General features: G+C 54.4%; 1 protein-coding gene across 5 annotated transcripts in view; it reads left to right on the forward strand.

Annotated features, from left to right (window-relative positions):
- The window catches only part of MIER2 (MIER family member 2), a 35,613-nt gene that overhangs the window by 7,024 nt on the left and 14,134 nt on the right, over nucleotides 1-14,455 (forward strand). For all 5 annotated transcript variants that reach the window (XM_037994574.2, XM_037994575.2, XM_037994580.2 and 2 more), the window contains exons 2-7: nucleotides 1,878-1,968; nucleotides 3,495-3,637; nucleotides 9,363-9,488; nucleotides 10,129-10,252; nucleotides 10,776-10,867; nucleotides 11,770-11,839. In XM_037994574.2, the coding sequence (XP_037850502.1) occupies nucleotides 1,878-1,968; nucleotides 3,495-3,637; nucleotides 9,363-9,488; nucleotides 10,129-10,252; nucleotides 10,776-10,867; nucleotides 11,770-11,839 (646 nt within the window). The remainder of the gene's footprint in view (nucleotides 1-1,877; nucleotides 1,969-3,494; nucleotides 3,638-9,362; nucleotides 9,489-10,128; nucleotides 10,253-10,775; nucleotides 10,868-11,769; nucleotides 11,840-14,455) is intronic.

The following is a 14,455-nucleotide window of genomic DNA, read 5'->3' on the forward strand; positions in this document are numbered from 1 at the left end:
TGATTACAGGCACTCGCCACTGCACCCAGCTAATTTTTATATTTTTAGTAGAGACAGGGTTTCACCTTGTTGGCTGGGATGCTCTCCATCTGTTGACCTCATGATCTGCCCGCCTCGGCATCCCAAAGTGCTGGGATTACAGGCATGAGCCACCTCGCCCCACCTTTTTTTTTCTTTTTTTGAGATGGAGTCTTGCTCTGTTGCCCAGGCTGGAGTACAGTGGCATCATCTTGGCTCACTGCAACCTCTGCCTCCCTGGTTCAAGCAATTCTCCTGCCTCAGCCTCCTGAGTAGCTGGGATTAGAGGCACATGCCACAATGTCTGGCTAATTTTTTTGTGTTTTTAGTAGAGACAGGGTTTCACCATGTTGGCCAGGCTGTTCTTGAACTCCTGACCTCAAGTGATCTGCCTGCCTGGGCCTCCCAAAGTGCTGGGATTACAGGCGTGAGCCAGCGCGCCTGGCTTCCTTACCAATCTTGATTCTTTTTATTTGATGTTCTTACGCTGACTACCCGCTCCGGCACTCCGTTTAGCACGAGAGGTGAGAGTACACGTTACGCTCATGGTGTGAAAGAGAAAGCAGCCTGTGACCGTTGAGGGCGATGATCAGTGTGGGTTTGTCCGAGACGCCCTTTGTCAGGTTGAGAAGCTCCCTTCTGTTCTGAGTTGTTGGGTATTTTTCATTATGAAGTGTATTGGGTTTTGTTGGATTGGGTATGTTCAGATGATCCTGTGCTTTGGTTTTTATTTTATTGACGTGATGTATTAATTAACTGACTTTTGGATGTTAAATCGACCTCGCCTCCCTGAGATGAATCTTACTTGGTCATGGCTTACAATCTTCTTTAGATGTTGTAGGGTTCAGTTTGCTAGTATGTTGTTGAGGGTTTTTGTGTTTATGTACATGAGAGATATCATGACTTCTTGTGGTGGCTCACACCTGTCATCTCAGCACTTTGGGAGGCCGAAGCGGGTGGATCACGAGGTCAGGAGTTTGAGACCAGCCTGGGCAACGTGGTGAAACCCTGTCTCTAGTAAAAATACAGAAACTAGCTGGGTGTGGTGGCGGGCACCTGTAGTCCCAGCTACTCGGGAGGCTGAGACAGGAGAATCACTTGAACCCGGGAGGCGGAGGTTGCAGTGAGCTGCGATGGCGCCACTGCATTCCAGCCTGGGTGACAGAGCAAGGCTGTGTCTCAAAGAAAAAAAAAAGAAAGAGATTGAACGTTGTGATAATGGTAACATAATGGTTTCGTTTGCCTTTTTATAAAAATAATTTAGGTGATTTAACTATAAACTATAAAATATACCCATTTTAAAGTTTATAATTCATTGATTTTTAGTGTATTCGTGGCCCTGCAACCATCCCCTCTATCTAATTCTGAAACATTCCGTCATCCCCGGAAGAAGCCCCATCCCCGTTAGCAGTCACGCTCCCACTGGCTCTCTCCCTGGCTCCTTTCTGTCCGTGGATTGGCCTGTTCTGGATGTTTTGTATCAGTGGACCCTCCGCCGTGGCCGTTGGTGTCTGGCTTCCCTCCCAGCGCATGCCGTTCTTGAGCTGCGTCCAGGTTGCCACATGGGTCAGGACCGTGGCCTGTGTGAGGGCAGTTTTCAGTGTCACATGATGCAAGTCCTGCCCTGGGCGAGAACGCCTCCACCCCATGCGTGGTCCTTGGTGGGAGGCGGGACGAGTGGCGGCCACACACGTGTGCTGCCCTTAGTGCCCTCCAGCCCTCAGAGGCGGAGACAAAGCCGCTTCCCTGGGTCACCAGGGACTGGGCTCTGACCAGCGCTTGCTCTTGGCTGCCACACTGTGATGTCCTGCAGCAGGTTTTGGGCCGGCTGAGCTAACCCTGCCTCTCTTCCTTCGCAGGCCTCCTCGCTGGGGAGGCAGAGTCCTCGCGTGGTCTCCTGCCTCGAGCACAGCCTGTGCCCCGGGGAGCCTGGCTTGCAGACAACAGCAGGTACCTTCCTTCCTCCTCCCCCTGCTCAGGTCTGCCGAGGCCTTTGTGGCTGTGAGAGACAGAATACCTGCTGGGTCTGGCTGAGCTGTGGACCAGCACACTGGCTTCCAGAGTCCAGAGTGTCCCAGCTCCCACCCGTTCAGATGGAGCTGTGGGGCAGAGTGGTCAGGACTCCGTCTTCCTGTTCTTTAGCAGGGGCAGGGAGCCCAGGCAGCACCCCCAGCGGAGGTCCCAGGCGCACACCTGCACCAAGCTGAGGCTGCTTCATCTTGCCAGGGTGTCGGGAAGGGGCGGCTTGCTGAGGGAGCTGGGGCTGAGAAGGTGGAGGGCGGCGAGACAGGCAGCACCCTGGGTTCCTTGCACCTTCCTGCGCTGCTGCTTGCCTGGTGGGCATCAAGGTCCCGTGCCCGCCTCCTGGCCACCTGTGTTGGGCCCACGGGGAGGAGGTGACGCTGTAGGGCAAGGGTCTCTGTGACTGTTCTGTCTTCCCCTGGCTGGGCTCCTTCTGCGGGCCAGATGTAGGGCTGCATCTCTTTCCGGTATCAAACTGGTCCCCACCCCAGTCCTCGAAGAAGGCAGCGCCGCCCCCGTTTTCCCTCACATGGCTCCTGCAAGGATGCGGTGGTCACTGAGGGTCCGGGCGCACCCAGGCAGCTCCAGGTCATTCCCTCACTCTAGCGAGGTGCCTGCCGCCCAGGGTCTTCGGTGCCCTGCAGCTGCGTGTTCTGTGCATGGGCTGTGTGTGGGGCACACCTGTGTGCCCAGCCATGCAGGCTGTGTGGCTGCCCTAGAGGCCTCCTGCCCTGGGCTCCCAGGCCCTCAGCCTCCCAGCCTTGGGCTACACTGCACCCTGTCTGGATTGATTGAGCCCCAGCTATTTTCCTTTGTTTGCTTAAAAATTTGCCTAATTGGAGACTAAACATGCTGAGGAATGGTGACGCACCCCTGTTCTTTTGGGGAAACCCTGGATCTGATGACAGCGGCTGTCTGTTGGGCCGTGTACCTCGCATGTCTGCTGTATGTGGCCCTGCAGACGGAGCATCAGGGACTGGCGTTGTCGAGGCCCCGTTGGTGCTGTCCCTGCATGCTCCTTGATGCTGTACTGAGCTATGCAGGTGAGGGTTCAGCGTCCCCCGTTTGAGGAGTCGTGGAGCCCGGTGTGAACCCAGCTCACTGAGTCCTGCTGCTCCATCCACCCTAATGAGACGGATGTCAGTCTCTGTCTAGTCCACTTGCTCCCCAAACCCTCGCAGGCCTCTCTGTTCAGGAAGACAAGCAGTCTCTCAGAAAGAGACACCCCCGCCCCCCAAAAAAATCCTTGGAATCTGTGTGCAGGTCACCAGCCGTGCTCCTGTGTGCATCCGTCGTGGGGTGTCCTGTTGGGTCTCCTCATGGGAGGCTGATCCTGGCAGTGTGCAGAGGGCCTCATCCCTCGGGCCCCTCCTACCCCAGGCGTCCGTAGTCTCGGCAGGATGGTTGGGACGGGTGAGGCAAGGTGCTCACGTGGGCTGCTGTCTTCTCCCCAGTGGTGTCCATGGGCTCTGGAGACCATCAGTTCAACCTCGCAGAGATCCTGTCACAGAACTACAGTGTTCGGGGAGAGTGTGAGGAGGCCTCGAGGTGCCCAGAGAAGCCCAAGGAGGAGCTGGAGAAGGACTTCATCTCCCAGGTACTTGGCCGAGGTGATCCCGCCCCTGTGTTGGGTGGAGCCCTCCGGGGTAAGCCTCTCAGTTTCTGTGCAGCTCAGATTCCACATTGGTAAGTGCCAAATTGTACATCTTTTTGCAAAGTGCCAGACGCTGTTCTAGGAGCTGAAATTCAGTGGAGGGCAGGTCTTTCATGGGGCTGTCTGAGCAGTACAGTGGTCAGGGATTAAGCCAACTGCTCTCAAATCTTCTGGTCTCAGAACCCACTTTGTACTCTTAAAAATTATTGAGAGTTTCGGGCTGGGCGCGGTGGCTCACGCCTGTAATCCCAGCACTTTGGGAGGCTGAGGTGGGTGGATCACGAGGGCGGGAGATGGAGACCATCCTGGCCAACATGGTGAAACCCCGACTCTACTAAAAATACGAAAACAAAATTAGCCGGACGTGGTGGTGGGTACCTGTATTCCCAGCTACTCGGGAGGCTGAGACGGGAGAATGGCGTGAACCCGGGAGGCGGAGCTTGCAGTGAGCCAAGATCGCACCACTGCACTCCAGCCTGGGCAACAGAGCAAGACTCCGTCTCAAAAAAAAAAAAAAAAAAAAAAACTAGGCTGAACGCAGTGGCTCACGCCTGTAATTCCAGCACTTTGGGAGGCCAAGGTGGGCAGATCACGAGGTCAGGAGATCGAGACCATCCTGGCTAACATGGTGAAACCCCATCTGTACTAAAAATACGAAAACAAAATTAGCCAGGCGTGGTGGTGGGTACCTGTATTCCCAGCTACTCGGGAGGCTGAGGCAGGAGAATGACGTGAACCCCAGGAGGCAGAGCTTGCAGTGAGCTGAGATTGCACCACTGCACTCCAGCCTGGGCGACACAGCAAGACTCCGTCTCAAAAAAAAAAAAAGAATACAAACTTAGCCAGGCGTTGTGGTGCACGTCTGTAGTCCTGGATACTCAGGAGGCTGAGGCAGGAGAATCACTTGAACCCGGGAGGCGGAGGTTGCATTGAGCTGAGATCACGCCATTGCACTCCAGCCTGGGCGACAGAGTGAGATTCTGTCTCAAAAAAAAAAAAAAAAATTGAGAGCTTCGAGGGGCTTTGTTAATGTGCTTTATCTATTGCTTTTTTATTATATGAACAGTTAAAACTGACATAAATTGGCTGGACGTGGTGGCTCACGCCTGTAATCCCAACACTTTGGGAGGCCGAGGTGGGCAAATCACCAGGTCAGGCGTTTGAGCCTAGCCTGGCCAACATAGTGAAACCCTGTCTCTACTAAAAATACAAAAATTTTCGGGCGTGGTATCTCACACCTGTAATCCCAGCACTTTGGGTGGATATCTTGAGCCTAGGAGTTTGAGGCCAGCCTGGGCAACATAGCAAGACATTGTCCCCCAAAAAATAAATAAATAACAGGCCAGGTGCAGTGGCTCACGCCTGTAATCCCAGCACTTTGGGAGGCCGAGGCGGGTGGATCACCTGAGGTCAGGAGTACAAGACCAGCCTGACCAACGTGGTAAAACCCCGTCTCTACTAAAAATACAAAAATTAGGTGGCCGTGGTGGCGGGTGCCTGTAGTCCCAGCCAGTCGAGGGGCTGAGGCAGGAGAATCACTTGAACCCGGGAGGCGTAGGTGGCATTGAGCCGAGATCGGGCCATTGCACTTCCAGCCTGGGGGACAGAGCAAGACTCTGTCTCAAAAAAAAAAATTGACATGTAAAAATACTTATTCAGTAACTCATTTTAAAATGACATGAATAAATGTTACATGTTAATATAAATATTTTTATGAAAATGAAAAAAAATTCTGTACCAAAAGAAAAAAAGTTAGTGAGAAGAATTAATTTTTAGTTTTCCACATGTCTTTGAACGGAGAAGCCAATGTCAAAATCCAACTTCTGTCCTTTTTTTATGAGTTGGAGTCTCGCTCTGTTTCCCAGGCTGGAGTGCAGTTGGTGTGATCTCGGCTCACTGCATCCTCCGCTTCCTGGGCTCAAGCGATTCTCCTGCCTCAGCCTCCCGAGTGGCTGGGACCACAGGTGTACGCCACCACGCTCGGCAAATTTTTGTATCTTTAGTAGAGACGGGGTTTCACCATGTTGGCCAGGCTGGTCCCAAACTCTTGACCTCGTGATCCGCCCACCTCGGCCTCCCAAAGTGCTGAATTACAGACGTGAACCACCGCGCCTGGCCAACCTTCTGTGTTTAAAAAACTTATTTTTTTTGAGATAGGATCTCACTCTGTTGCCTAGGTTGGAGTGCAGTGGTGCAATCATAGTTTACAGCAGCCTGGAACTCCTGGGCTCAAGGGATCCTCCTGCCTCAGCCTCCTGAGTAGCTGGGACTGTAGTCGCACGCCACCATACCTCACCAATTTTTTTATTTTTTATTTTTTGTAGAGTTCTTGCTATGTTGCTAGGGCTGGTCTTGAACTCTTGGCCTCAAGCAGTTTTTCTGCCTGTAGGTGTGAGCCACTGTACCTGACCCAGTTTCTGTCTTTTTCTTTTATTTGAGACAGAGTCTTGCTCTGTTGCCCAGACTGGAGTGCAGTGGCGCCATCTCGGCTCACTGCAACCTCTGCCTCCTGGGTTCAAGTGTTTCTCCTGCCTTAGCCTCCCGAGTAGCTGGGACTACAGGCGCCCACCACCATGCCTGGCTAACTTGTAGTTTTAGTAGAGATGAGGTTTTACCATGTTGGCCAGGCTGGTCTCGAACTCCTGACCTCAAAGTGATCCTGCCACCTCAGCCTCCCAAAATGCTTGGATTACAGGGAGGAGCCATGTCCGGCCAGTTTCTGTTTTTTAAGGGAGACATTAATCTCTTGTGATAGGCTCTTATGGTTGAAGTACAAGTATAGCCTCAGATCTGTAAGGCTGTTAGGTAAGAGTATTTAATAGCTTTTCAGATAATTGTGGGTATTCTTCCTTGATGCTACAGCCAAACTCATCAAGTGGGAGTTTTGTAGAGAGTAGTTGTGGAATCTGAGACCGTATCAGTGAACCTCGTTCAAGAGGCAGAAAAGTCCATGACCAGGGTCCAACTGAGTGGGTTCTGGTGCTGGCTCTTGCTGGCTCGCTGTGTCCTCGTAGGGTGGACAGAGAACAAGAGGGAGGGAGCCCTCTGGTGTTTTTGTTAAAAGGACACTAATCCTGTTGGATCAGGGCCCCACCCTCATGGCCTCGTCAAACCTTGATTATCTCTGTAAAGGCCCTATCTCAAAATATAGTCATGTTGGGGGTTAAGGTTGACTGTAATAGTTAATACCACCACCAGCCTTATCAAAAGTTTTTTAAATATTGGAAAGTTGGCAAGTTCATGTTGTCAAACCTAAGTTTTTCAAAATCTTGAGTTTTACCTGCGGCAGTTACGGTCAGCTGTTTCCTTTGAAGTAACAGCCCCCTGGCTTGCATACAAGGCAGTGCCTGCCAGGTGCCTGTCTAAGCAACTGTAGTTGGCCAGCATTCTTTGAGGTGAAATGACCAGGAACAGCCTCTTCGCCTCACCACTCATTCCATGCATGTGGTTCCTCGAAGAAACCACCTCGCTTTGGTATGCAGCAGGTGCATGCTGCATGCTTCCCACGCCCTCACAGCACATGGAAACATCTGCGCAGGATGAGACTTAACAAAATGCTCATTTTGTCCAGCACCTTCTTTTATTGTTTTTTGAGATGGAGTCTTGCTCTCGTCACCCAGGCTGGAGTGCAGTGGCGCGATCTCGGCTCACTGCAAACTCTGCTTCCAAGGTTCAAGTGATTCTTCTCCCTCAGCCTCCCGAGTAGCTGGGATTACGGGAACCCACCACCGCGCCTGGCTAATTTTTGTATTTTTGGTAGAGACAGGGTTTCTCCATGTTGGCCAGGCTGGTCTCGAACTCCTGATCTTGTGATCCACCTGCCTCGGCCTCACAAAGTGCTGGGATTACAGGCTTGAGCCACCGCGCCCGGCTGTCCATCCAGCATCCAGCATCTTCTGAAGTGAAGCTGGGGTGTTTGCTTTTGGTCTGTGAGGAATGTGACAGCAGTGACAGCAGGGGTGCACCGGCCGTGGCTTCCACAGAGCCCTGGGCTCTTCCCGGCTGCCGATGCTGCACCATCAGTGCAGGCATCAATGAATCCAAAAACAGAAATCACGGCTGAGTGTTCTTAGGAAAGGGGCTTCACCTCGGGCTACTCTGGAGAGGTCCAGGCAACCCAAGGGCCTCTGGACCACTGTGTCAGCCTTCCCGCCTGCATAATCCTGAAGGTAATGGGCATACAGAATCTGTTCTGTCCACGGGGTCCTGTGAGAACAAAAGGGGGACTCAGTACAGATGTTCCACCTGGGGAAGGGCTGGGACTAGGCTGGGAAGTTTCTTTTTCTTTTTTCTTTTTTTTTTTGAGATGGGGTCTCACTCTGTCGCCCAGGCTGGAGTGCAGTGGCACGATCTCGGCTCACTGCAAGCTCCACCTCCCGGGTTCACACCATTCTGAGTTACTGGGACTACAGGTGCCGCCACCACGCCTGGCTAATTTTTTGTATTTTTAGTAGAGATGGGGTTTCACTGTGTTAGTCAGGATTGTCTCAATCTCCTCAGCTTGTGATCTGTCTGCCTTGGTCTCCCAAAGTGCTGGGATTACAGGTGTGAGCCACCGCGCCCAGCTAGGCTGGGAGATTTCTGTGTGAACTTGAAGCCCCCAGGATGAGTCTGGGCAGGAGCTGGGGTGGAGGGGAGGCCAGTGCTGACGTCTTGAGAGAATGAGCAGGAAGTTGGAAGCTGAAAGTGTGACCCACAGGGGTCAAGGTAGAGTCTGAGCCGGCAGGACTAGCCTCTGTGGAGTAGAGGCTCACACAAGGGAGGACAGAAGGATTTGAAAGCAAAGGTGGAGAGAATGATAATTCGTATCTCTTCCTTCCCAGGAATTACACACCTTATTGCTGCTACTTGTCGTGTTGCGTTGGCTTAGAGCATCACAACAGTGTTTCTTCTTTTTTATTTTTTATTTTGAGACAGATTCTCACTTTGCTACCCAGGCTGGAGTGCAGTGGTGTGATCTTGGCTCACTACACCCTCCACCTCCCAAGTACAAGTGATTCTCATGCTTCAGCCTCCCAAGTAGCTGAGACTACAGGCGGGTGCCACCAAGCACAGCTAATTTTTGTATTTTTAGTAGAGACGGTTTTGCCATGTTGCCCAGGCTGGTCTCAAACTCCTGGCCTTAAGTGATCCACCTGCCTTGGTGTCCCAAAATACTGGGATTACAGGTGTGAGCCACTGTTTCTGGCTTATTTATGTAGTTTTCTGAGGGTTCTTTTTTTTTTTTTTTTTTTTTAAATCAGGAATAGATGTCGGATTTTACCAAATGCCTCTTTCAGATACCTTTTTTCACCTTTGATATATTGATGTGGAGTTACAATAGTAAATTGCCAGATGTCACACCATCCTTGTATTCTTGTAATTCACCCTGTGTCGCACCATCCTTGTATTCCTGTAATTCACCCTGTGCAAGGAGGCTTTGTGGGTTTTGCCCTCTTCCCTGGCCGGTGACCCCTAGGCTCTGGTGCCACTCTGAGGGATTGTGAGGGAGCTCTTGGATGAAAGACGGGGCCTGAGGTCTGGCTGGAGAGTGCTGCCATGCGGGGAGTTGCTGTGGGTGTGACACAGTGGCCCTAGTTGTGGCCAACGAGGCTCAGGCAAGAGGACGGGGACAAGAACGCCCAGAGCAGTCCCTCCTGATGGGGCCCTGTTCCCTTCCCCAACTCAGAGCAACGACATGCCCTTCGATGAGCTGCTTGCACTCTATGGCTACGAGGCATCAGACCCCATTTCAGACCGGGAGAGTGAGGGTGGTGACGTGGCCCCTGACCTCCCGGACATGACCCTGGACAAGGTGAGTGAGCGTCCTTCCTGGAACTGGCCCCCAGCAGAAGGTGGGGGGCCTGGGGCTGCCTCTCTGCAAGGGGGTGTTCAGTGAGAAGAGGCACAAAGGCCCCCAGAACAAGTAGAATGTAGCTACCTGTGACCACTCCCCCGGGGTTGGAATGGCCATGGGCATGGGGTTGGACCCTAGCCTTAACCCCGGGCCACAAGTCATTCTGGCTTGGGTGGGTGGAGGGACACATCGGGGCCTCCCCAGGACTAGTCTTTCTGCCATTCCATACCCAGAGGTCACAGGTTGAGGGTTAGGTGTTGGGAGCAGGGGAGGACTGCATTGCAGAAGGTTAAAACCAAATGCACAGGCAGGGAAAGAGCCACGCAGTCCGGGCGCGTGCCCCGTGGCAGCTCTCACTGTCTCCAGCTCTGGTGACGGGGTGTGGGCTCCCACGTGTCCCCGTCTCATCCCTGCTCCCCCGATGCTGTGCACCCTCGGTGGCGTCTCCACCTCCGTTTCCTTATCTGCAGAATGGGAATAGCGGCCCCACGTGAGCCTCAGGGCACTCCCAGTGTCTTTATTGTTGTTATCATTAGTGATATTGCAAGATTGTTAAACTGTAAAATGTTCTTTACTTTTTTTTTTTTTTTTTTTAAAGGAACAAATAGCAAAGGATTTGCTTTCAGGGGAAGAAGAGGAAGAGACACAGTCATCTGCTGACGACCTCACCCCGTCCGTGACCTCCCACGAGGCCTCCGACCTCTTCCCTAACCGGAGTGGATGTAGGTGACTCTGTCCCCATCCTCTGCCGCAGCCAGGCCCGCTGTCAGGCAGTCGTGATGCTTGATGAAGGGTCCTTGGGCTGACACAGGCCAAGAACTCATCACAGATGAGGGCATCTGCCTGGTGGGAAGTGTCAGTAGCCCTGGGGGTGCTTTGTTCTCCCCTACGCTGGCCAGTGAGCCTGGACTCTGAGAGCAATTCGGTTTAAACAAGCAGGGAACATGTCGGTTCCCCTAGCAGATCCAGGGACAGCATCCCCAGAACCGTCCTCCCTCACAAGCCTCTGTGCTGGCTGTCGTGGGAACTGAGGGCTCGGGGCCCAGCGGTGCAGCCGCCGCCTGGAAGGGAAGGTGCATCCTGGGTCGTGGGTCCTGGGCCCATCTGTGTATCCAGCGTCTGGCCAGGGAGAGGGTCACGGCCTGGGGATCAGGTGGATGGAGCGTGGGAGTGGAGGGTCTTTGCCCAGAGGAGGGGTTGTACGGGCTGCCGGACCCTGGGGGACCTGCCTCTGTTTTCCCAAAGCTCATTTCCTGGCTGATGAAGACAAAGAGCCGGGCTCTTCTGCCTCCTCCGACACCGAGGAGGACTCTCTTCCTGCCAACAAATGTAAGAAGGTGCGTGGCTCTGCCCTGTCCCCAGCCTGGCATCCCGGCCGTGGCTCTGCCCTGTCTCCAACCTGGCATCCCGGCCGTGGCTCTGCGGTGTCCCCAGCCTGGCATCCCGGCCGTGGCTCTGTGGTGTCCCCAGCCTGGCATCCCGGCCGTGGCTCTGCCCTGTCTCCAGCCTGGCATCCCGGCCGTGGCTCTGCCCTGTCTCCAGCCTGGCATCCCGGCCGTGGCTCTGCCCTGTCTCCAGCCTGGCATCCCGGCCGTGGCTCTGTGGTGTCCCCAGCCTGGCATCCCAGCCGTGGCTCTGCCCTGTCTCCAGCCTGGCATCCTGGCCGTGGCTCTGCCCTGTCCCCAGCCTGGCATCCCGGCCGTGGCTCTGCCATCTCCCCAGCCTGGCATCCCGGCCGTGGCTCTGCTCTGTCTCCAACCTGGCATCCCGGCCGTGGCTCTGCTGTCTCCCCAGCCTGGCATCCCGGCCGTGGCTCTGCCGTCTCCCCAGCCTGCCGTCCCGGCCACAGTAACCGAAGCTGGGTCCTGCTGAGCCCTCTCCCTGGGTTTGTGCCTCCTCTCGGAGGACGTGCTGCTCAACCCCAGGGTGGGCTGGGACCGGCTACAGGTGCTTTGGACTGGAGCCTGGGTCCCTGCTGCTGACCCAGAGTGTGTGTCCTCCAACATCCTGTCTGGGTCTCTGCCAGGCCGGGCATCGGGACGCAGCCCCCTCACATACCCAGGCCTCTGCCTCCCACCCTCAGACCCCAGAACTGGGCATCAGCAGGCAGACTGCACAGCTGGGTCTGGGGTCTGGGCAGCGGCCCCTCCACCTGAGCCCGCCACAGCACGCTGCAGCCAGCCTCCCGCCCGGCTTGCATGCTCCTCAGTGTCCTGATGCCCAGGCCCTTGCTTTGCAGGAGATCATGGTGGGACCTCAGTTCCAAGCTGACCTCAGCAACCTGCACTTGAACCGGCACTGTGAGAAGAGTAAGTAGGGCCTGGGGAGAGGAGGCGAAACCCACCTCTGCCGGGGAGTGGCCTGGGTGGACGTCGGATCCTCGAACAGTCTTGTCAGGTCCCCGCCCTGCGTCGCTCACTGGGGCAGCTGAGCCTGTGGCTGGAGGAGGTGGGAGGCTCTCCTGGCTGCAGTGGTCCTGTCGCTGCCTGCCCCTGCCCAGCTCGGTCCCTCCCTCAGAGTCTGCTTCCGTCACCCTGCACAGCCAGACCCTCAGCAGCCCATCCTGCCCCTGACCCAGCCCTGCCCCACCCTTGACTCCAGCCGTCTCCCCCCGGCCGGGCTGCGGCGTTCGCTGGCTCTCTGCCGGGTTAGACAGTTCTCCAGAGAGACCTGCTGGGTGTTGCGGTGCGCCCCTGCCTCCTCCGCTCCTCTTCAGGGCACTCCCCTTCCTGGACTTGATCTTTGTCTCTTTCCCGCTAGAGTTCAGAACCGAGCCTCTCTTGCCCCCTCAAGGCATGGAGTCACGTGCCCATTGACTTGGGTCTCGTGTGTCTTGCCCTGGAGCCCTCGCAGGCCCTGGGCCAGTGCTCCTAGCTCAGGAACCTTCTCCAGGGTGATTCAGTGGTTGAAACTGGCGGTGGGAAGGGATAGGCAGGTGCAGCAGGAGTGCCGAGTCCAGGGAGAGAGGGACCCTCCGTGAAGAGAAGCCATTCTCCTGGGGCTGGTGGGAGGTGCCTGTGTGAGAAGAGGATGGAGCCAGGAAGGCGCAGCCAAGCCGCTGGGACATCCAGAAGGCAGGGTCAGAGGGGACACATGGGACCCTCACCCAGAGTCCCTGGCCTTGGAGTCTGTCATCAGGGCCCTTTCCCCACTCTGACTCACCCCCCCATGAGGGTGCCCTGTCCGGAGCAGCCAGAACTTCTTCCCATGGGATGCCAGCTGGCCCCTCCCCCCGGTATAACGCCTCTGTCGTTCGAGTCGTCTGCGTGATTGTGTGTGTCTTGTGTGTGGCATCCTGGTCCTTGGTTTGGATACCACATTTACCCACGCTTTCTGCCGTGGGCTGTGGTCGCCGTTGATTCAGTTGTGGGCTGTGAACGCCCTCGTGTGCGTTGTTAGTGGACATAGGCACTCGGTACTTGATGGACAGCGGGGAGTTGTGTGGTGGAATGTCTGTCTGCTTAGGGCCACGCTTGAGTTTCTCACCGGTGATTTGTGGGGGTCGGTGGTTGATGGACAGCGGGGAGTTGCGTGGTGGAATGTCTGCTTAGGGCCACATCACAGTTTCTCACTGGTGATTTGTGGGGGTTGCTCCACATTCTCGGTGTTTGCCGCCGAGGGTGAATTTGCCTGAGTTTTACCCTCCTGGTGGATATGGACTCTTGTTCCGTTGTGGCTTTGATTGGCATTTCCCACCAGTGTCCTGGCCGTTTGAATGTTCTCTCTGCGTGCTCAAAGCTTTCCCCCATTTTGGTGTCTTTCTCTGTCGGGTTTGTAGTCGTTCACATGTTCTGGAGACCAGTCTTGGTGGGCTCTGCTCCTGTGTCCTCAGGCTTGGGGCTTGCCCATTGACTCTCAGTGATGTCTTTAATTTTAATATAGTCCAACTTACCAATCTTTATTTGAGTAATAATGTGTTTGTGTTCTATTTGAGGAGTGTTTGCTTACCCTCAGGCTTTCGACGATATTCTTCCATGCTTCCTTCTAGAAGATTTATTGTTTTTCCTTTCACATTTAAAGCTGTAATCCAACTTAGTTTAAATTTTGGTGCATGGTGGCCGGGCGGGTGGCTCACACATGTAATTCCAGCACTTCGGGGGGCCAAGGCGGGAAGATCACTTGAGGTCAGGAGATTGAGACCAGCCTGGCCAACATGGTGAAACCCTGTCTCTACTGAAAATACAAAAATTAGCTGGGCGTAGTGGAGGGCACCTGTAATCCCATTGGGACACTGAGTTAGGAGAATTTCTTGAACTGCAAGGCAGTGGTTGCAGTGAACTGAGATTGCACCACTGCACTCCAGCCTGGGCCACAGAGCGAGACTGTCTCAAAAAAATAAAAAGTAAGTAAATTTTGGCGTGCGGCGTGAGGTGGTGTGAAGTATGGGTTAGGGTTAGGTATTTTTTTCCACATGGCTGTGCGGTTGCTCCAGCACCATCTACGGCGTGAGGTGGTGTGAAGTATGGGTTAGGATTAGGTATTTTTTTCCATGTGGCTGTGCGGTTGCTCTAGCACCGTATATTGAAAAGACCATGGCTGGGCACGGGGGCTCACGCCTGTAATCCCAGCACTTTCGGAGGCTGAGGCGTGTGGATCACCCGAGGTCATGAGTTTGAAACCAGCCTGGCCAACATGGCAAAACCTTGTCTCTACTAAAAATACAAAAATTAGCCGGGAGTGGTGATGCACACCTGTAATCCCAGCTACTTGGGAAGCTGAGGCAGGAGAATCGCTTGAACCTGGGAGGCAGAGGTTGCAGTGAACTGAGATCACACCACTGAACTCCAGCTTGAGCAACAGAGCAAGACTCCTTCTCAAAAATAAAAACAACAAAAGCCCATTCTCTCCCCCACTGAGTTGCAGCGATGCGTTTGTGATAAATGAGGTGCCTGTAAGGTGTTTCTTTTCTCACCCCGAGTCGTCGC

Source organism: Chlorocebus sabaeus, chromosome 6, assembly GCF_047675955.1.
Source record: "Chlorocebus sabaeus isolate Y175 chromosome 6, mChlSab1.0.hap1, whole genome shotgun sequence".
NCBI classification, from domain to species: Eukaryota; Metazoa; Chordata; class Mammalia; order Primates; family Cercopithecidae; genus Chlorocebus; species Chlorocebus sabaeus.